This window comes from Rattus rattus, chromosome 5 (assembly GCF_011064425.1).
Source record: "Rattus rattus isolate New Zealand chromosome 5, Rrattus_CSIRO_v1, whole genome shotgun sequence".
NCBI classification, from domain to species: domain Eukaryota; kingdom Metazoa; phylum Chordata; class Mammalia; order Rodentia; family Muridae; genus Rattus; species Rattus rattus.
In genome coordinates, this window is record NC_046158.1 from 29,943,661 (window position 1) to 29,964,767 (window position 21,107).

The window sequence follows — 21,107 nt, forward strand, 5'->3', positions numbered from 1 at the left end:
CCTGGGACCTCACACCTCACGAAGCACATATGCGCTAACACCAAGCTATGCGTGCCCCCGGAAATAGAAACCAATTTTTAAGAACCCAAAGTGCATTAAAAAAATTTAAAAGTATCTCTTGCTTAGAATTAGTTTTAGAAGGACACGTCACCAGTTTGAAAAACTGGTTAAAAGATAGTAATGGTTTGTACTCAATGACAAGGGGACACCTACTGATCAGGAGAGACTGTCATGCTCACTTGGGATTAAAACACAAGGTGAGCCTGGAGAATATTCATGTGCACCCTCCTGTCCTCATGAGATGCCAAGTGAGTGTCCCCAAAGCCACCCCAGTTTAGCTGCTGGATCCCACCCGTGGGCTGGGCTTTAGTGGAATAGACTTACGAGGCTGAAGTTCTTCTGGTTCTCACGGACTCTTTGCATCTCTGGGGTGTCCAAGACAGTCTCGTAATATGACATGGACTTCTCTGCATCTTCCTTGTACTTTTTCTGGGGAGAGGTTCCAAGAAATAGACAGGATGAGCCCCATAGTGTGATATATATATATATATATATATATATATATATACATACATACATGCCGGGAAACCTAAGACAGGCCTCCCACTACAGCAGACGGGAGGTTCTTCGCATCCTGCCCATGCAGGTACATCCCAATCATCACTGAAGAGGACACCGTTTGTCTTTATTTTCGTTTTTATATTTGTTTGGTTTGCCGGGCCGGGTCTTGCTGTTCAGTCCACACTGGCCTCGTGTCCCATTCTTCCCAAGTGCAGAGGTTACAAGGTGTGTGACCCCCCTCCCCCACCCAGTTTCCATGCCTTCCGTCCCAGGATTTGCAGTGAGGTAGATGCTATCCAGCCTGGGATGCCACAGGTTGTGTGGTTCAAGTTACTCACTCAGTCCCAGCCACGAGTGGTCTACTACTGGGTCTTCCGCTTGTGCTCACACACCTTAAACTCACATCATAACAGATGCTAAAATATTTATGAGTCGGGAATTGGATCACGGACACCCTCTTCAGCGCTTGGAAATTCCCTCACAGCGTTTTGAGTTTTTTCTTCCAGGGCTTTAGTGACCCAGGGCGTCACACTCTACCACTGAGATACCCACACCCAAACCCTTCTTACAGTCTATCTTTAAATCTGATCAAAAATCTCCATTCTCACTCAGACCTGCATTGGAAGCAATGCCTTCTTGTTTTGGTGGGGGAATCTGGGATATGAGAAAACAGCATGTGAGGAATACGAAGACCTTCGACCTAAGGGACGTGCTTACCTGGCTAGAGAGGTTCTTGACCTGCTGAGCATGGATAATTTCTGGGGTATCAACAACAGAAGTGAAATTGGCCTTTTCCATTTCTGCCGATTGCTTGTACTTAATCTGTAAAAGGACACCCAACAGTCCGGTGAACGCTTACAATATGCACAGCACCTCTTAGCTTGGTTGAATGAAGAGGTGATCATATTTTTTTTCCTGGCACTCGATACATCTCTTTCTATTGTGTTTATATCTTTCAAACTAATTTTTGCATGCGTAGGTGTTGTGCCTGTAGGTATGTCTGTGCGTCATGTGCACCCCCGCTGCCTACAGAGACCAGAGGAAGATGTGGGATCTCCTGAAGATGAGCTTATACAGGGCAGTGAGCTGATCGGAGGGTGCTGCAGTTCTGATGAGGGCTCTCCACAGGAGAAGCCAGTGCTTTTGAACCATCTTTCCTGTCCGTGTTTATTGTTTTATACTAAAGAATGAGACTCAGCAAGGTCTTGGCTGTTGAAAGACTGACTGTCCGATTAGATCAATGTAGGTGACTATGGGCAAAGGGATAATCAGGTAGATAGATAGGAGAGTAGGGGTGGTTTACATAAAGACCTGACACTAGGGAGCCTCAGACAACTGGACTGGATGTGTTTAAAATGTAGGTTTACAAAGCAGGGGGGAAAAAAAGAACACAGTCTAAGGAAGGCATTCTTAGTGCCACAGAATGAGTGGACTGACTAAGAAATGAGGTCAGAATCTGCCTCAGTTCCACACAGTAATTTGGTCCTCCGGCTTCGGCACTTTAATCTGATGTCCGCAGTGGTCGTAGACCCAGGAAGGCAGAGACAGAAGCAGCCTGACAAATGGTCCCTGGGCTTTATGTTTCATCAAGCAGATGGTTAAGGATGCTAAATATATGATGTCACTGTCAAACAAGGGAGATGACAGAGGACCAACAGTACATCCTTATAACCAAGGCTACCGTTTGGACAGGCATGCCTTCCCGGAAGCGCTGACCTGGCTGGCAATGTCGGTAGCATTCCTGGCCCGCATAAAATCTGGAGTCTCGTTGGCCATGGCATTCAGGCCTCTTCCTTTGACTTCCAGCTCTAGGTCTCGCTTATATTCTTTCTGTAGAAGAATTGTTTGTTTGTTTTAAAGAAAAAGGTCCCCTGCCTTCTGTTAGTAGGTGACAGCGCTGCATGAGTTAAAAGTCCACGTGGCATGCTCCTCCGTAGCTGCCGGTGCTGTCTTTGCCAGCTACCTTCAGTGGACGGTATGACATGCTTGTTCCTCCGTGCAGTGACGTTAACCAAGGGAAACCCATTAGCACAGAGAGTAAAATTTAAATCTGGTTAGGCTCATATTAGGATTAAATTTAGGTGCAAACCACCCCAGTGTGGTGGGATGTTTTCCTTTAGAATGAGCATTGTGAACACATCACAACTAAATCAAGTAATATTAGCCACTAATTGGTTATGACAACTTCTATAGGCCCATGCTGCTTTCATATCTACTCATCAGAAATGGATGCCTATTTTATTTAGCGGTTAATAATTAGCCTGGATATAAAGTTTAGAATGAAAGATTATTCTCTCTCTCTCTCTCTCTCTCTCTCTCTCTATCTATCTATCTTTCTCGGTCTTTCTTGGGTAGGATGAAGGTACATTATCAATTATATATGCACAGTAGTTGACAATGGTCTTACCTCGTTGAGGATTTGAGTGGCATTCTTGGCTCTCAGCATGTCGGGAGTATCTTCCATTTCAGTGAGACCTCTGCCCCGGATGCTTTCTTCTAGGTCTTTCCTATACTCTTTCTATATTACAAAAATAAAATCAACAAAACTGACAAGAAAGCCCGGATCATTCTCTTAGGTGAAAAGAGCCAGGACCAAACCAAAACAAGTGAATGAATAAATGAGACAGTTATTCCAATTTTTAGCCGTCCGTGGTTGCGTAAGTAAAAACGTGAGTAAATGCAAGGTGTATGGTTCACAGTTGAGGTTAATAATTAAATACAAGACTGGGAATTAATAGAATGCTAAGGTAGGCATGTTTTATTAGATTTTTTTTCCTACAGGATACTAAGGTAGGTATGTTTTATTAGATATTCCATTTTAAAAATTAGAAGAATTAAAACGGGCCATGGATTAGACAGTAGTACCAAACATGGGAATGCCAACTGAAAGCCTGAGTCAGGTGAACCCAGGCAGGAGCACAACGATGAGTCATTAGTGTGATTATTGGGTGAAGGGGGAGGGGAAGACCACGTGGTTACTACCTCGCTCGCTATTTTGGTTGCGTGTCTGACATGTAACAATGCTGGCGTGACCTCCAGGCCCGTCAGGTTTCTGCCTTTAATGGACTCTTCATAATCTTTCCTATATTCTTTCTAATATGAGTAGGAAGGAAAAACAAAAAGAAGACTCTGTTAGAATCTACGTTTCAGTCCAAAGAAGGAAAAGTATGTTTCCTCTCAGGGTTTGGCCTCTTAATCAACAGTCCCGGCAAAAGTCATGTGCTGGAAACTTGTCTCATTGTTCTGGAAATATTTTTCTGGCAGCGAATGGCTCCAAAGCAATTCTGAAGTTTGTTGATGACTCTCCCTGAAGTCCGCCTGAGGTTGTGACAGAGCTGACCCGAATCATAATGGGAAGATGGATGGGCCATCGGCTTGAACTCTATTCTCTTCCTGGGACCGTTCCACTTATTACTTTTATCTCCGTTACTAGGGGTGACTGTGGGTGAGCGCTGGAGCAAACACGCGCCACAGCGTATGCTGCAATGTGTACACCACTGAGCCTGAGAGGGCAGGGGCAACTCTCAGCGGCCATTTCTCTCCTTGGGACTTGTGGGTCTTCAAGATGGAGCTCGGGTAGTTGGGCTTTTGCTTCCCGCGCTTTACACCGAGCACTTTGAACTTCCTTTTATTTTATTATGTGTATGGGAGCTGTGCCTGCTTAGGATAGAAGAGGGTATTGGATTCCTCGGGAACTGGAGTTCCAGACAGTTCTGTGCTGCCACGTGGGTGCTGGAAATCAGACCTGGAGCCTCCGAAAGAGCAGTCAGTGCCCTGAGCCATCTCTCCAGCTCCTTCACTACCATTTTTAAAAGGGACAAAGTACTTTATTTCAGAATTTACAGCAGCTCCAGGATATGAGAGTAGAAAGGAAAAGCCTTAAAGACTGAATCTCATTGGCATTGCCCATCCTTATGCGTTTGACTTTCCTTGACATGCGGTAGGCTGGCTTTGAACCCATGATCCTCCCGCACCAGGCTCCTGGGTGCTGAGGTTACAGGTGTATACCACCAGCCCTATCATTTCCTCCTTTACTATCTCTTCCCTTACAGTCAGCATCTACCATGTGCCAGCACTGTTAGGCTCCGGCATTACAGTGTCAGGCATAGTCATGTCCTATTGGGCCCTAGGGGAGCATCAAGGGGCTCATGGCTTTAACCTCTGAACAGACTAGGTGAACAGTGAGGCAGCAACATAGGACTCTATGGTTCCATCCATGATGGAGAGAAAGGGCTATTGTCCCCTCCCCTGGTCTTTTCAACTCCACTCTCACAGAGAGCAGGAACAGATGTTGGAAGCATGCTTTCCCAACTTCTTCACAGAGTTTTAAATCTCCCCCAAAGTTACCGGAGCACTCCTACAGTGCCTAATTCGGAGTCACCAATATTTGAACCTATTTTAAACTTTCTATCACCTGCATTCCATATACCAGGAAAGTCCACAAACTACTTTTCTAAAAAAAAAAAAAAAAAAAAAAAAGATGCTGTTGTAGTTGGAGACAGGCTTCATGGAGAAGAGGCAAACAAGACCCCAGGAGGCTCATTTTCCTGGGAGTCTAAGTAAAATTCCATTCTCCATTATGATTCAAAGTGAAAAAGACTTGTTTTTAAAATATCTCTGCTCTTCATTATAAGGAATATGGCATTTTGACTTGATTTTTTCATACATGTATATAATACACTTTGATCAAAACCGCGTCCCTCATCCTATCTCAGGCTACATCTCTTTATCTTTCTTTTCTCCCCTTCTTCCCTTCCTGTCTTCTTCACAAACAGTTCCCCTCTCTCATGCCCTTTCAAAAAAAAATCTAGATTCTGTAAACATAGGACCTTTGTCTCAGTCTGGCTTATTTAAACATGAGGACCTCCAGTCGTGTCTATTTCCCTGCAAATTACATGACTCCCTCTTTATGGCTTAGTAGAACTCCTCTGTGTACATAAAACATCACTTTCCCTATCTATTAATCTGCTGATGGGCAAGTAGGCCGATCGCCTCACTTGGCTGGAGTGAACATTAGCATGGTAACCATGCATGTGCCGGTGTGGATCTACTCTTGTTTGGCTTGGGGCGTCCCACCAAGTGACATTCATGGAAAAGCCACATGCATCTGTGCAGTGGGAACTTTTCACTCAGTGAAGACAAATTCAAATTGTATTGTATTCCACATATTTTTTTTTCAGTTTTAGAAATAAGCGTATTCTGATTTTTATGACAATGTGGGAGCCAATCATGTCTAACGAATACTACTCAAAACATCTTAAAGAAAATAACTGGATTGTAGAATTTCTGCAGTGGGCAAGCTTTTAGGTTACAAAGCTGCACCTTCTACCACTTTCGGGTAATGTTGTAGGAGGCTGGGAAGGGTCCGGGGCTGAGCCGGTGCTCTTTGGTCTGATGACGTCATTGTTGTGCGGTGTAGGACTCACCCCACTCTGCATCTGCTGAGACTCTTTGGCGGTGATGTATGTTGGAGTCTCAAAGTCCAGCATGGGCTTGCCTCGTTCTTTTTCATATTTTTCTTTGTATTTCACCTAGTGACGAGAAGGTCTGTTGAGTATTTTGCCGCTAGTCAATTCCTAGACAGAGACACTATTTACAGGCAGCAATTTATTGGTTTACTTAATTTTTTAAATATTATCTGAGATGGGTTCTCACAATGTGTCACAGGCTGGCTTTGAACTCAGAATCCTCTAGCCTCAGCTTCCTACATACTTTTGATTGTGTCTATTGTGGCTTATCTTATTGCAAAGCCAAAAGACTTTCCTATTGTGTTACAGGCGTAGACCGTTTTGAGCTGATGCCTGTGGATGGAGAATCAATGCTATCTGAAAAGAACGAGCTAATTAGATTTAATTTATATTTAATTTAGAGACACAAAAGAATCATTGGCAACAATTATCTGGCAAAAATATTGCTTTTTGGAAATGCTGTTTGGAGAAAATTGCCCATCTATGAGGCCATCCAAGATTTGATACGGATATATGAATTTTGACAATAAATAGCATCTTTTGATATTTCTGATAAAGCCTCTAGTTCTTCCATAAGAACTATTATTATTAGAGACCCGTGGTCTCCACTGACTGTAGAACATATGAGGCTTTAAAAGCAAACAGCTCCCTCTGGGACACCAGTGTCTATGTACTTTACTATTAATGATAACTTAGCATTTAAGGGGAAAGCAATTCACAGCTGGACTGAGTAAGCCTGACATTAGCAGGTAAAATGGTCTCTTCCTTATAGTCAACATACTATTGATAATGGCATGAGGAGAAACTGAGAGGTAGAAAGACAAGGGCTCTTCCACCCATAACCTCAATGCTGTTGCTCAACTCAGCACTCTTGGTCATGATGGAACACAGGAAGAGGACACACACTGCTTTACACATGATGGGGAAGCACCTATCGTAACTCAGCCCTCTGGCTAATACCCCAGGACACCCAATAATGATGAGTTTGTGGTAGCAAGACTATGTTACTAGTAAGTTCTTTCTTCTAAGAATAATTATAACACTCAGAGACTCCTCCAGTGTAGGATGTGATCACTTGTCCAATTTATTGGTGTTTCCTGGCTTGGGACATAGGGTTACTGTGAGAGGTTTGTCTCTCTGGGGAACTAACTGCCAGACTTCCAGCACTGTCATGATACGAATAACAAACACGGCAGCTGTATATTTTTCTAGTATATATAAATACTGTCAATAAACCAATCTCAAAATGTTATCCACTTCAAGCCCCAGTACCGGGGAATATTTTCTCAAACAATGGCTATTAAAATGTTCCCGTTCCTAGAGTGGACTTGACACTGGCTTTTGATACTGCGATAAATGGAAGCTCAGTGTGGGGAGGCCATCTTGATAGACTTACGATACTCTGCAGCTCTGTGGCTTCTTTGAGGTGTAGCTGTTCCAGGTTATCGGGTATCGTGTGATAGTGGCCTTTGCTCTTCTCATAGTTCTTCTTGTACTGGTACTGAGGGGAAGGAGCAAGGAAACACATCAGTGGGAAGGTTCCGCAAAGTCTCAGGTGTCCCTGCTTAGATTAGGTGCTTAAGGGCCAGGCACGCAGCACGCGCTTTTAATCCCTGCAGAGGTGTCAGATGTCTGCGTGTCCAAAGCCAGACTGGTTTACATAGCAAGTTCCGGGCCAGCCAGGGCTATGTAGAAAGCCCTGTCATCTCCCTACCACCACCAAAAGCCAACAAATAAACAAACAACTCCTCCCCCTCCCACCAAAAGAAAAGGAAATGGTTGGATAGGTAAAACACCACGAGTGGCACTGTTGGTAAATACCAGATGCAAACACTGCTGTGGTGTGGCTGTCTCTAAGTGGCTATCATTGAAAGCAAGAGGCTGTTTCAGATGACTCTTGTACATCCTTACAAGAACTGGAGCTATTTATTTTTTTGTTTTCCTCCTGGGCATCAAACCCATGGGTAAACACTGTGGACTTACATCCGCAGCCCAAACGAGCATTCTTACATTCTGAGAGGCATTGCAGCCGATGGTGTTTTATGGGTAATTGGTTGGTAGATTAGTGTAGTTTGGAGGAATATCACCAAATAGAAATTTTGTGGTAAGCAGAATATATCAGTAACAGAGAGGAGGCCATAGGAGCCCAGAGGAGGAAGCCAGCTGCCAGTGCCTGAGGGACCAGTGATGGAGCTTACAGAGCTGGCGAGCTGGCTTGTATTCAGGACGTGATGCATTATCAGAGATTCCTTCATGTCAGTCACGGGTTTGTGGAGTTTCTTCAGGTCAGCCTTGTATTTGACCTGGTGGTAAAGAATCACATAAAGAGGAAGTGAGAAATAGCGCTAAGGAAAATGATAGTAGGATATAACTCCATGAAATGAATTCTGGCAAAGGAAAACCACTTTGTGCAGAGTTGCCAAGAAGAAGAAATGACCAGAGTGTCTGTCCATCAGTAGATACATAATGGGTGTCGTTAACAGAAGGGTGGCACACACGCGGGACTGATACTCAGCCATAAAATGGGCTGCAATGCTAATTAATGCTGCACTGGGAAATGCTGTGCTAAATAAAATAGGACACGGAGAGAAATATTGTAGGATTCCATGTATCAGGAGCTTAGGGAAGTAAGGGTTGCTTCGTGGTTTTGTTTGGGTCCAATAAAAAAGCTTTGGAAATAGTGGTGGTAACTGGAGAGCACTGTGAATGCGGTTAATGCTCCTTAAGTAGGATTAAAATGGCAGACAGTATGTTATGACCTTTACCACAATTAAAGGACATACCTCACTTGCAAGGTTGTTGGCATCTTTCATAGTTTTGTAGAGCTGGCTGTCTTTCGGGTTGTACTTGGGTGTTTTGCCTTTCTCCTTGTCAAAGTTTTCTCGGTATTTAACCTAACGACGACAAATGCAAACATCTAGATCATTCCCGAGCTTCTGACCAGGGAAACATAAACAATTGTGGCTATGTCCATGTTATAATTATGTCCATGTTATAATCATGTCCATGTTATAATTGACCACGGAACTTGTTACACCAGTGGGGCTGTTTCAGGAGTGTAAGAGAGTACTGTCAGTTACACAGGGCCACAGATAAGCAAGGATGATATGAAGCCACACGAGACAGCACTGGCTTTGCCATCATATTCTCTGGTGACATCGACATGGCATCCTGCTAATAAACGTCAAGACTAAGCGGTAAAAGCTTAGATCTGCTGGGTGATGACAGCACACACTTATAGTCGTGGCATTTGGGAGGTAGAGGCAGGAGGATCTTTGAGTTTGAGGCCAGCCTGGTCTAAAGAGTGAGTTCCAGGACAGCCAAAGGTGCACAGAGAAATCCTGTCTCAAAAAACAAAACCCAGACCCAAACCAAACAAACAAGCAAAACGATTTTAGGCTGGAGTTAGGGAGGCTATCAGTGATACTGGGGTCATTTTGGCTTCCCTACCTGGATACCTCAGATATCAGAGATCTGCTTTAAGGAACGGAGAGCAGGGTGTAAATAGCAAAGGTTGAGAAGTAAAAATTTGTTAAGCTAGATAAATTTGTTATTTTAAAATAGGATTTTAAAATTCTTCTTTCTTCTTCTTCCCTTCTTCTTCTTCTTCTTCTTCTTCTTCTTCTTCTTCTTCTTCTTCTTCTTCTTCTTCTTCCTCCTCCTCCTCCTCCTCCTCCTCCTCCTCCTTCTTCTTCTTCTCCTCCTTTCCTTCTTATTCCTTCTCCTTTATTATTATTATTATTATTATTATTATTATTATACTCACAGGGGGCAACAAGACGGACGGTTCAGCGGGTTTTGAAATAAAGAAAAAGTGAGATACTTGACAATAACAGGGAATATAAAATTCATTGTACTTCTGGAGTACATGAGACTGAGGATATGCAAAGGAGTGAGTGAAAGAAAGAGATGGTCATTATGCCCAGGTAAGACAGAAAAAGATGGCTACTCATTGGACAATTCAACCAAATAACGAGTGACAGAAAACTTGGCTTATTGACAAACATATCGATGCCTTTATCACTGACGTTAGAGGATCAAGTCTGGAAGTCCACTAGCAGACAACTCCTACTACAGGTTAAACCAATTAAAAGGCAGCATTTGGCTCTTAGGCTTGGAACAGTCCATCCCAGTGGAAACCCTTGCCCAGGAAGTACACAGGGGATAAACAAAAGGCCAGTGGGGGTAAGGGAATGAACCTTGAAAGATTCTTGAGGTCCCTACCAACAGTATAAAAGGATAAACAATGGCCAAGCAGCCAGCTCCAAAAGGAAAGGTTGCTCTTCAGACTGTGCGGTTGCTGCCAAGCTGGGGGAGAGGTCCAGGGTCCTCGCCATGTTGCAGTGGCCTTTAAAGCATCTGTTTGTGAGCTGGACCTTGGATGTACCCCCTCTTTCATACTCTTGTTAGCAATAACCCCCAATAACAACAAAAACCTCATTGTTCACCAAATTGGACTTTGTTGCAATCATTACTTTGGTCTTTCCTGAGCGCCCTTTCTGGAGTGAGGAGACATGTGTTGCCTCTACCCAGGAAGTGTCTGTGACACAACCTAGGGTCCCTCAACCTTCAACCAAGACAGCCACAGACTCTCCTCCAACCAATGGTCATCAACACAAAGACACCCAATGAAAAAGGCTTCATTGTGGTGCTTCAGATGGACCAAAGGTTGCCCTAAGAGAGCTGCTATTAGACTACAGCTCTCTAAAAACCGGTATAAACTTGGAGGCATTGCAGAGGTTGGGGAATATGGGCAGTCTGCTTTGGACAACACATTTCTGAGCCTGTCTTAATAATACAAAGTCTGCTGAAATGAAAGCATTCTTCTTGACACCCTGTGTATACTGTGACCAAGCTCTCGTCACACAAGACTGTATTATTTAACTACAGAGACAAGAACCTGAAGACGTTTGCTCACCCCTACTCAGCCATGCCTAGCCCGGGCACTCATATCTGTTGTTAAATGCAAGGAGAAAGGTTCTTTTACATGGTCAGGTTTTAGAAGTTAGAATATCATGATGGTTACACAGTACCAAGTCTCTCCCAGGTGACTCAAGTACAAAGCAAGATCTAAATCTTACTGCCTGGCAAGAGGCACCCTTAGTCGCCAAGAGCGGTTAAATAGAAAAGCTGTAAATGGAGACGTGGAAGGCTAGAAAGCCTAGGTTGGTTAGCAGGAAATGAGTCAAGGCCTTCTGTACTGTTTAAATGCCGTGGTACAGTTTAAGGCCCTGAGTCTCTTGGGTCGTTGACACTGCTCTTCCTGGGCATCGCTTGTCCCTGACTAGTTTTAAACTCCCACACCAGGGTCCCTGTTTGCCATTTTGTATTACCTGGCTGCTCAGCTTGGCTGCCTTCTTGGCCATCTCAATGTCGGGGCGGCCAAGCATGCTTAACCCGTGGCTGCCTTCCTTGCGGTGCTTGGCTCTGTACTCCACCTGCATCAGAGAGACCCCAAGTGGGCAGTGTGGTCTCGGTGGCACACGCACACAGTGCCACTGTGACACTGAACTTTAATGACACTCTTACCTCACTGGCCTGTTTGGCTGCCTGGGTGGCCTTCTTGATGTCTGGCCTGTCGGCCACTGTGGTGTAATGCAGATTCTCTTTGGCGTCTTTTTTATAAGCAACCTTGATTTGAGGGAAGAAAGCGCTTACTTGAGGCCCACAGAATTTTCCAATGGTCCTCATTAAATACAAACAGCATGGGTGTTGGTAAAAGCAAGCCGATTCCCACCCCTGTATTTCTAAAACCGTCAGACAGGAGCATCACTGCATGAGGAGCATGCACTCATTTGAGGTCCACGGTGTCCTGTGACCCTTCAGGATGCTGAGGCGGGAACTTACGTCACTCTGCTTCTTGGCCACGTCCATCGCATGCTTCACCTCTGGAGGCTCTTGCATGATGGAGTAGTTGGACTTCCCTTTCTCTTTGACGAACTTCTTCTTGTAGTTTGTCTAAACGGCATCAGAGGTGTTCGTGTGAGCAGAGGAAGGTGAGGGGAAGGTTTATTTGAGGAATCTGAGAAGATCTTCAGGGAAGTCCATGACTCCCGATCGCAGTGTCGGGTGGAACTTTGATCTCTGGGGTCATAGTCTACTTCCTCCCCGTCTTTTCTCTCGTGGACTAACACCAGAACTATCCAGCAAGCTTAGAGAACGGAACTCAAGCACGCTCAATGCTCATTGCTAACTCTTACCTTTAAGATACCTGTCACAGGTTATAACAGCAGGATGCAGTGCACTGGCAGAGACTCCTGAGGTACGCCAGGCGATTTTAGCTCTCAAACTGAACATTGCTTAATGACAGCAGAGGCCACTTTTGATCGGCACTGCTTTTTCCCACTCATAGCATTAGTTATGCCTTATATTGCAAAACGTGCTATGGAACAAAGCCCACATCTGCTACAACCTGCACAACTGGAATACCAATACACTTAAAATAAAACTGGAGTTAGGATTCATAGACTCAGGTTAGGAGTGCAGATGCGTAAAAGAAAGCGTTTGTAAGCAGGAGGCTGGCTGTCCTTGACCCAATTCATAGTTGCCATCAAGAGCTCCGCGGCTGGCCACTTACATCACTGACGTGCTTGGTCACTGCCTTGACATGAACTGTGTCCCTGGTCTCTGGCAGTGTTGTGTATGAGCCCTGGGCCAGGTGCTTCTTGACATGGTCCTTGTACTTGTTCTGGAGGAATCCACAAAGAGCTTGTTAATGACTCTGCTTGGGGCCTCAGCCTGAGGTGGAAGGGAAGCAGATGGGCTGTGGGTGGGTTACCTCAGACACCAGATTGCTGACAGTCTTCGCCAAGAGGATCTGTGGGGTGTCAGGCACAGCATGACACGTTCCCCTTTCCTTTACGTGTTTCTCTTTGTATTTCAGCTGTGGGAGTGGAAGGGGAGGGTACATTTTTTTAGCTTTTTAAAAAATATCTTGCTCATTCAGTTCGCAAATCCCTCAACAGTAGCTGAGAGGGTCCCACCGCTCAGGACCGCACCGAAGGATTTAACATTCGTTCAAAACGGGTTTCTCCTGACAACTTGAGGTTTTTATTAAGATGAAAACCTCACGGTAAATCTTTGCCTTTAGTTGAAAGCATTCTCAAACATGTCACCTGACACCCACCAGGGCCTAGAAACACAATCTTTCCTCCTTTACAGAGGTGGTGGGTACAAAGTAGGAAGAATAGGATCCCACAGAACAGAAACTTAGGATTCAGGGCAGAATCCAGCCGGTCTTTCAGATTCCCTGTGCTGTGTTAACTGCCGGCTGCAGTACAAGCCAAGAACCATGCCAGGCTCAACGGGATTTCATAGACGGCACCCAGCTCATCACAGATGCCACTGAGGGCAGCGGCATGTGCTAGAATCACAGCTGAGCACCTACAGATGAAACTTCTGTCCTGTCCTGGATGTTTCTGGAGACTGCTGCTGCCCAAGATGGCCTTGAGTCAGAATACACACCGTAGAAGAAACCAAGTATGGCCTTGAGTCAGGGTAGACACTGTAGAAGGCCAGATACTTACATCGCTTTCTATTAAGGAGTTCCTGAGGGCCAACACCATGTCCTTATCGTCAGTGACAGAAAGCTTGCAGCCCTTGAGAAACTCTCGGTCCAGCTTGTATTCAAACTACGATAGGAGGAAGCAGGTCATTTGATTAAACCAGAGAGGCGTCTTCAGAAGGAATACCCATTCTCAGAGTAAAGGGAGGGGCTTCCTGGCCTTTCACTGTTACCATATGCTAGATCCATCCCTTCTAGCCCAGGAACCAAGGCTGGGACCAACTCTCCCTCTCTCTCTAGTTTCAGGTCTCTGAGCCCCCATGCCTGGGACCAGTTGTCAGAGGACAGGCTCCACGGTCAGGTTTGTTTCATGAACTTGCTTCTCCCCTCAAACTTCCTTCCGATTTAGAGCCCAAATAAGTTGGGGCAAGTGCCCTGACAGTGAGTGCTGGAGACAGCCCCAGGTCTGTCTCCTCTCTTACATCGCTTTGCTGCAGGGATGACTTGGCGGCCTGGATGAAGTCTGGGCGGTCGGGCGTCCACTTCCAGTAGGCTTTATTGGCCTCATACTGCTTCTTGTAGTCCAGCTGGTTTGAGTGTGACAGAAAGACAATAGTCAGGCTGAGTCAACACATATATGCAGGGCCCAAGGGGAGGGGGGGAACGCTTGCCAGTTAACGTTCCACAAATCGTAGCTCATAGAACCCTCAATAAAACTGTCTGCTCTATGCAGCTTGTCAGTCACTCGTGTCCTCTTTGCTCCCAAATTGGTACTGAAGCTTTGGAACACTTCCAGGTGAAATGATTCCACAGTCTACCTTAACTCCGCCGTCATCGCCTGCATTGTTAACTACTTGCTGACTTGTGAATAAGTTACAGGTATTTCTGTAAAAGAGGCCAGAGTATCACAGACACGGTATACGGCCACCACCCAGATTCCACAGTCTATTTTCCTACATTTCCTTCCCACATCTTCCACATCTGTTTACCCATTTATTGCCCACCAGCGCATCCTTAAGACTCTTGCCAGCTTCTCTGTGACACCTCAATCTACCTGCCCCTAGAAATGGATGCTTCTGGAATGAGCAAGAATCAGTTGGATGTCTAACGTTTTGTGACACTATTTTATGTGTTTTAAGAAGTCGGGGCCCATCTAAGCTCACAGAGTTGCTTCTGTGGGTGAGATATTTAGGGCGTTCCAGCAAAAGAAATGTTATTGACATAGGGAAGATCGAAGCCAGTGGAGCGTCTAGACAGTGTACCTGAGAGCAGCTAGCGACTCTGGTCTCTCCTTCAGAAGCAGATACCAGAGCTTAGGGCGAGAGGAGAGCATGGAGAAAAGACTGAAAGATGCCGATGTGCTCTCCAAAGCGCTGCCCTTGTTTCAGAGCTAACATCTGGACTCATCTGCCCCACAAACACTAGGGAGATGTAGCGTGTGGCCTAGCGAGACCACCCTGGGCTCTTCATGCCCCTTCACGAAGAGCAGAATCATTTGGTTTTTAATATCGTTCACTACTCGTTCTCCTGGCGACGAGCTCTTCATCTGGACAGGCGGAGCTTCGTCTCATGAAGAGATCTGCAAGGTCACTTGCTGAGGTGGCTAAGTCCCCACCTCACTTGCTACAGTTAAATGGCAAACCACAGCAATCTCCAAAACTCGTGCTGAGGTTTCACTGCCCCTGGGATGGCAGGGGACGCTGAGACCTTCAGTAGGCCCTGTGGCCCGGAAGGCAGAGCCTCCAGGGGGATTGCGACTCAGGCTGCAGGAGAACAAGCCTTCACTCTCAGACTTTTCCACTTGCTCTCCGGCCCCATCTGCTCTCCGCCATGGGAGAATGCAGTCAGGGGAACAGCGACAGTTACTCACGTACGCTTGACCTCACTATCTTTATAACTTAAATAACTTCTGCAAATCACCCAGTCAAAGGTATTCTGTTACTGCAACAAGGGGACGAAGGCTGGATGGGGACAGGGAAAGCTGTGTGACTTACATTCGTGTTGACTTTGTAGGCATCTTTCGCTGCCTTGATGTGGACAGCATCCGGCTTGATGGTGCAGTTAGATTTATTCCTTTGGTAAACTTCCTTATATTTCAGCTACGGGAGACAACAATGACATAGTTAGTTTTTTTTCTCCAGGGAGTTAATTAAACATTTTTTAAAAAAAGATTTATTTATTTTATTTATATGAGTGCACTGTCGCTGTTTTCAGACACAGCAGAAGAGGGCATCAGATCCCATTACAGATGGTTGTGAGCCACCATGTGGTTGCTGGGAATTGAATTCATGACCTCTGGAAGCAATATGGAAAAGACGCACAGAAGGGGCCTCATTTATACAGAAGCCCATCGGCTGTCAGTTGTGTGAGTACGGCTCTCTGTGCATTCAGCTTCACAGAGCCATGCTCAGCTTGATTGTAACTGCCACGTCTGTCCCAGGGTCACCCTGGCCACCCAGTTCAGTTTTTCCTGCAATGTTTCCTAGCAGAACACTTGGAGAAAATCATTGGAGTGACATATAGACCTTTATAACCACTGGCTGGTGCCAGGGAGGGACCTTCTGACATTACTGTTTGCGGTTGGTTTTGTCTGCTTTTGGTTGAGATGGGCTCTCACTACGCAGTTCTGGCTGGTATAGAATGCACAGAGACCTGCCTACCTCTGCCTTTGTAGTGCTGGGATTAAAGACATGTGCCATCATGCCCAACCGACCTTATCTCAAGAGGAACAGGTACATTCCTGGGTCTGGTAAAGTTGCCTTTGACCTGACCCATGTCTCTTCCTCTGATACAAACTGTAGGGATCTGCTCTGTCTTGCTGCCTTGGGCTAAGCCTTGCTACTAAGTTCTCTCCAACTGCACTTTATGTCTCTGGATCTGCCTACCCTTTACACCCACATTGGTGTGGCTCTGATACACTGGGATTGGGTCTTGGAAGAGCCACCTTGAGTCTTGGCCTAGCTGTGCCCCCGCTCCCCCCGTTGTCGGCCAATAACATTTGGAAGAGACCTATTTTGCTGTGTCCAGTCAACCCAGAATCATAAGGAAGACAGAGGGCTGTCACTTTAGGGCACTAGGTTGCCAAGTGGTTTTTCCACAGGTCACCATCTGGTGTTTACTACATCACATTGGAAGTCCAAGACAGAGGGGCTAACGACGGGTACTCACATCACTGACTTCATCCTTCACTTTGCGGACATGCAGCAGCATGGGTGTGTCATGGATGGTGGTGTAGCCTCTGGGTCTGGCCTTGTTGTACTCCAGCTTATAAAGTATCTGAAGCAGATCAGAAAAGCAGGAAGGTACAACATCATGCTTCTCCATTTTCAACTTAAAATACACATGGAAAGTGAGTAGGAAGGAAAGGCAATTTTATAAACCCAATAGAGAGGCTGTCTGTTGAGGCCTCTGCGTCTCCTGGCTTGCCTGCTGATTTGAATGATAAGTCTTCCGTATGACAGAAGAGCCCTGTGTGCAGTAGGCATGTATCACTCTTGCCTTCCACCCCTCACAGCCGCTTCTCAGACACCTGGCAGGCTACAGTGGGCCCGGCCTGGGCACATGCGCTGAGCCTGAGGATGTAGGCCCTTTGCCCTTTACTTACGTCACTGATTTGCTTGTTGACTTTTGTGGTGCGCAGGTGCTCTGGGGTGTCCACAACGGAGGTGAATTTGTCCTTTGACTTCTCATATTTTTTCCTGTATTTGATCTAAATCATGGAGGAAAGGACAAGTTACATTCAAGAACAGAAGTCCTAAAGAAATCTCATGCAATACCAGAGTGTGGCTTCTGCCTTCGCTCACTGGAGGTGTTTACTAACGTTTGCATTTCATTGCCATAGTGTAGTAGCACGGACAGACGCTTTCCAATGTATTTCATAGACACGGAAGCAAAGGGGCTCTCAGAGGTTAGGAGCCTGAGCCAAGGGCATGTGTATAGTAAATCTCAGAGGAAGGCTAGACTCTTCTCTGAACTGACAACCTCACTCTAACATTCCATATTACATTGGTATTTTTCTATGTCCAAGTAAAATAGATGTCCAATAAAATGAGTATATATGACTTTTAAAGTATTTTAGATTTTAATCTATCATCTATCTATCTATCTACCTATCTATCTATCCATCCATCCATCTACCCACCCACCCACCAACCCACCCACCCATCTATCTGTGATCTATCTACTCATTTATCCTTCTCTCATATAATACATTCCAATTGTAGCCTCCCCTCCCCCTCCACTCCTCCCAGTCCTCCCACCTTCCCTCTCCCCCACATCCAAAATGCATTTTTTTTTTTTTTGGAAATTTCCAAGTCCCATTTTTTTCTGGTTTTGTTTGTCATGCAGATAAGCTGTTTAAAGCAGGACAGATACAGAGACCAACAAACTTTCATGCATAGTGTTTTGATGATCCTATCAAGGCCAAGGATATTTATGAGAACATATCCCTTTTCATAAATATTGACTTGACAACAAATTAAGATTACAAAGCAATCTGCTAACAGGAAAGATTGGCTGGAGCCCTTTTGGCTTGGGCCAAGACAGTGGCATTTCATTAACGTTCATGTGGGTAACTGAGTTACCACATTTCCTTTCTGGTCTGTAAGAAAGGTGGCAGTGCATGCTCAGTGGACCTCACTGGGTGACAACGTTACTGACGTGAATATGGCCAATGTCCAGGGCCTACATGGCTAGCCCCAACTCTCTAAAACAGTTGCAGTGAGAGCTGAGCAATGGGGCAATTGGAAGAAAACATTAAATATTCGGACCTTTGAAAGCCGCTAATCTACTAAAGAACCTTAATTTCTAAGCAATCTGCCTTTCAAAGCAAACACTAAAAAAAAATTCAGTAAATGTTATATTTATCAATTTGAAAAAAATGCATGGAGACTCGCTGACCTTTGAGGATTTCTGAGCCTTAGATGTGCAGACAATGGCTGCCCGGCACACCCGGCCATGATCAGATTTTACTTCTAAGGAATGAACATTCATATGCTTTATCATGAGAAAGCAGCAGGGGCACAGGTCAGGGGGCCAATGAGAGCGTAGAAGGTGATGCGCCGAAGGTCTAAGCCTGCTTCTTCACACCCTGTTGGACATTACCTGACTCCACATGTGTGTATTGTAGAGAGCAGTCAACATATCTGGACGCAGGATCTCATTACAGCCTTGTTTCAGAAGCATCTTGGCACTAGACTTATATTTTCTCTGTCCATGCAAAGAGCAGTGAAGCACAAGAGAGACTCATGAAGACAGAAAGAACATGGCTCTATATCCCAGTCACCTCTGAGTGAAGAGATGTAGGCTTAACACACTTTGCGTACTCACAGAGCTGTGTGGTGAAGCCCCCGTGGGGAGCGCAAGGAGAATGGCCGGAAATATTTAGGCTTTGACCCTCCACAACCCTCGCAAATGGGGAGGACAGAGGTAAACAGTATGTATGTCACCACCCTGATTGCCTTATGGAGAGGACATCATCAGAACAGAAGAGTAGGGTAGGGATCTCCTCTGTCTTTTTTCTCCCGTAACTTTAAAAATTTGTTTTTAACAACTCCATCTGCAGTTTACCGCTGCTGTTAACAAAACGGGTACTGCAGAAGAAGAGAATGGAGAGGGCCCTCAGCTTCTGTTTTCACCTTCACCACCGCACAAGTGAGGACACAGAACGTTGACTGGCACACTCAAACAGCTCACGGGCTCTTTGGGTGGCTAGACAGATATTTTGAAACAGAACAGTCCAATATCATAGGCGGAGCCTATGACATCCTTGCAGCAGACGGGACGACACCTTGGGAGAAATCGGAGCACAGTCCTGTCTGGGCCGAGCTGCCGGCCTCATCACAGTACCTGGCTGATCTGGTCGCCTGCCGTCTTAGCCAGCAGATGTCTAGGTTCATCGACTACCAGGTGGTATTTATCTTTCCGCTGCTCATAATCAGCTCTGTATTTTTTCTGCTCAAACATCATATTAAATTATAGCAAGAATATGACATCGAGGGCACACGGTAATGTCTCAATCTGAACACTCCAGAGAGTCTGAAACCTAGCAATACCCAGGACAATGTTTAGATGATCATACAGAGAGTAGGAATGACAAGCGAACACAGATTTTTTCGGAGAGAGGCTGAGGCCTGGAAGAGAGCAAGCTGAGGTATGGTAGGGTCACGTTTCTATCTTTTCATCATACATGTTAGTGACATCAGGCTGGACGGAATCTTACACTGTATTTAAAATGAGGTGCCAATAATCTACAAGTTTCATCTACAAGGCAGCAAGAGTCTAAAAGTATAATTAATGCTATACAGAGGTGTAACTAACTCTAATATCCAAAATTGTAACTAGGTTTACTCAAGGAAAACTGTACTGATTTACTTGATGATTTAAAAGATACCTGGAAATTATTCATGAAACAGGAAAAACAAAATATATCAAGACTGTCCTAGGAAGCTGCTGATGGTGTTGGTGTTAGAGTTTTCCTGCCTGGAAATGTGTTGGAATGAAGTAATTAAACAAAAAATGAACTGAAATTGGCAAAGGCCACACGGAAATGCACCGCTGGCTACAGTCTTATTGTTAGTGCCCCTCTAGTAATATTCTAATGTGTTTGAACTTATGCAAGTCCATGGATTATCTGAAAGCAGAAAAGCATAAGTTTAGTTATGAAAACATCTAAACATTATAAAAACTTCCCAATTTAGGGCTCACAGCTTGATGATTTGGGCTCGCTCGAATAATATTCAAATTACATCATTGTAAAAACGGTATAGGGAAGATGGAGTAGAATATAGAGGGAGGTGTAAATAGATACCGGTATGCATCCAATTCCGTGGGAGTAACAGTAATGTATCTGAATGCATGATTCACACAACTATCCCCACTGAGGGTGTCAGGGTTCTGACCACTTCCACTTTGGTGCCTTTGTGGGGCTACTGAATCAACCTTGACCATCTAGGTCTCCAAGCTTTACATGGGTTAAAGGCATTTAGCGGATCATCCACAAAATCCTTCCTCCTCTCTCTGGCACCTTAAGACTGTGTTACAGAGGTGAAGGTGAACGTGTATCTACTCAAAGTTTGGGCAGAGTCTACCAGATAGTGACATTGTACAGTCTTTCCAAGACCTTATTCGGAAGGAACATTTAGAACAGATTTCCTGTCATGGTATATATTAGGTTTTAATGAAATAGCCCTGCAGATTTCTTAAGAGAACCAAATAGGTTTAATCAAATTGGTTGTACGTACCTCGTTCATCAACTGAGTTGCGTACTTGAAATGCCTGTTAATTGGACAGTCAGCAACATACTTGAAGTTTGACTTTGTTCTTTCAAATACTTCTTTATACTTATACTGCGGGAAAGAACATAATTATTTGATTGTGTATCCAATCTTAAGGAGCAATGTTCTTTATCTTAACACTTGAAATGATGCATTCACAGAGCTAACAAGTCTTTATCGAGTTTATTTTTTTCTTATTTCCTGGAGCATTGGGAAAAGAGGGACTGACATCTTGAAAATAGTCCTAAATACCTAGTATAAACCACCCACTAGATGATCACCAGATACAAATTCCATATT

The 21,107-nt window shown here is 44.9% G+C and overlaps 1 protein-coding gene across 1 annotated transcript in view; it reads right to left on the reverse strand.

Moving 5' to 3' along the window:
• The window catches only part of Neb (nebulin), a 188,264-nt gene that overhangs the window by 20,451 nt on the left and 146,706 nt on the right, over positions 1–21,107 (reverse strand). The window contains exons 124-144 of the mRNA XM_032903283.1: positions 20,775–20,879; positions 19,381–19,485; positions 17,138–17,242; positions 16,702–16,809; positions 15,528–15,632; positions 14,016–14,120; positions 13,556–13,660; positions 12,808–12,912; positions 12,607–12,717; positions 11,877–11,987; positions 11,559–11,660; positions 11,363–11,467; positions 8,813–8,923; positions 8,228–8,332; positions 7,426–7,530; positions 5,988–6,092; positions 3,544–3,654; positions 2,969–3,079; positions 2,278–2,391; positions 1,279–1,383; positions 385–489 (exon numbers count right to left, since the gene is read on the reverse strand). Coding sequence (XP_032759174.1) covers positions 385–489; positions 1,279–1,383; positions 2,278–2,391; positions 2,969–3,079; positions 3,544–3,654; positions 5,988–6,092; positions 7,426–7,530; positions 8,228–8,332; positions 8,813–8,923; positions 11,363–11,467; positions 11,559–11,660; positions 11,877–11,987; positions 12,607–12,717; positions 12,808–12,912; positions 13,556–13,660; positions 14,016–14,120; positions 15,528–15,632; positions 16,702–16,809; positions 17,138–17,242; positions 19,381–19,485; positions 20,775–20,879 — 2,244 coding nt within the window. The remainder of the gene's footprint in view (positions 1–384; positions 490–1,278; positions 1,384–2,277; positions 2,392–2,968; positions 3,080–3,543; positions 3,655–5,987; positions 6,093–7,425; positions 7,531–8,227; positions 8,333–8,812; positions 8,924–11,362; positions 11,468–11,558; positions 11,661–11,876; positions 11,988–12,606; positions 12,718–12,807; positions 12,913–13,555; positions 13,661–14,015; positions 14,121–15,527; positions 15,633–16,701; positions 16,810–17,137; positions 17,243–19,380; positions 19,486–20,774; positions 20,880–21,107) is intronic.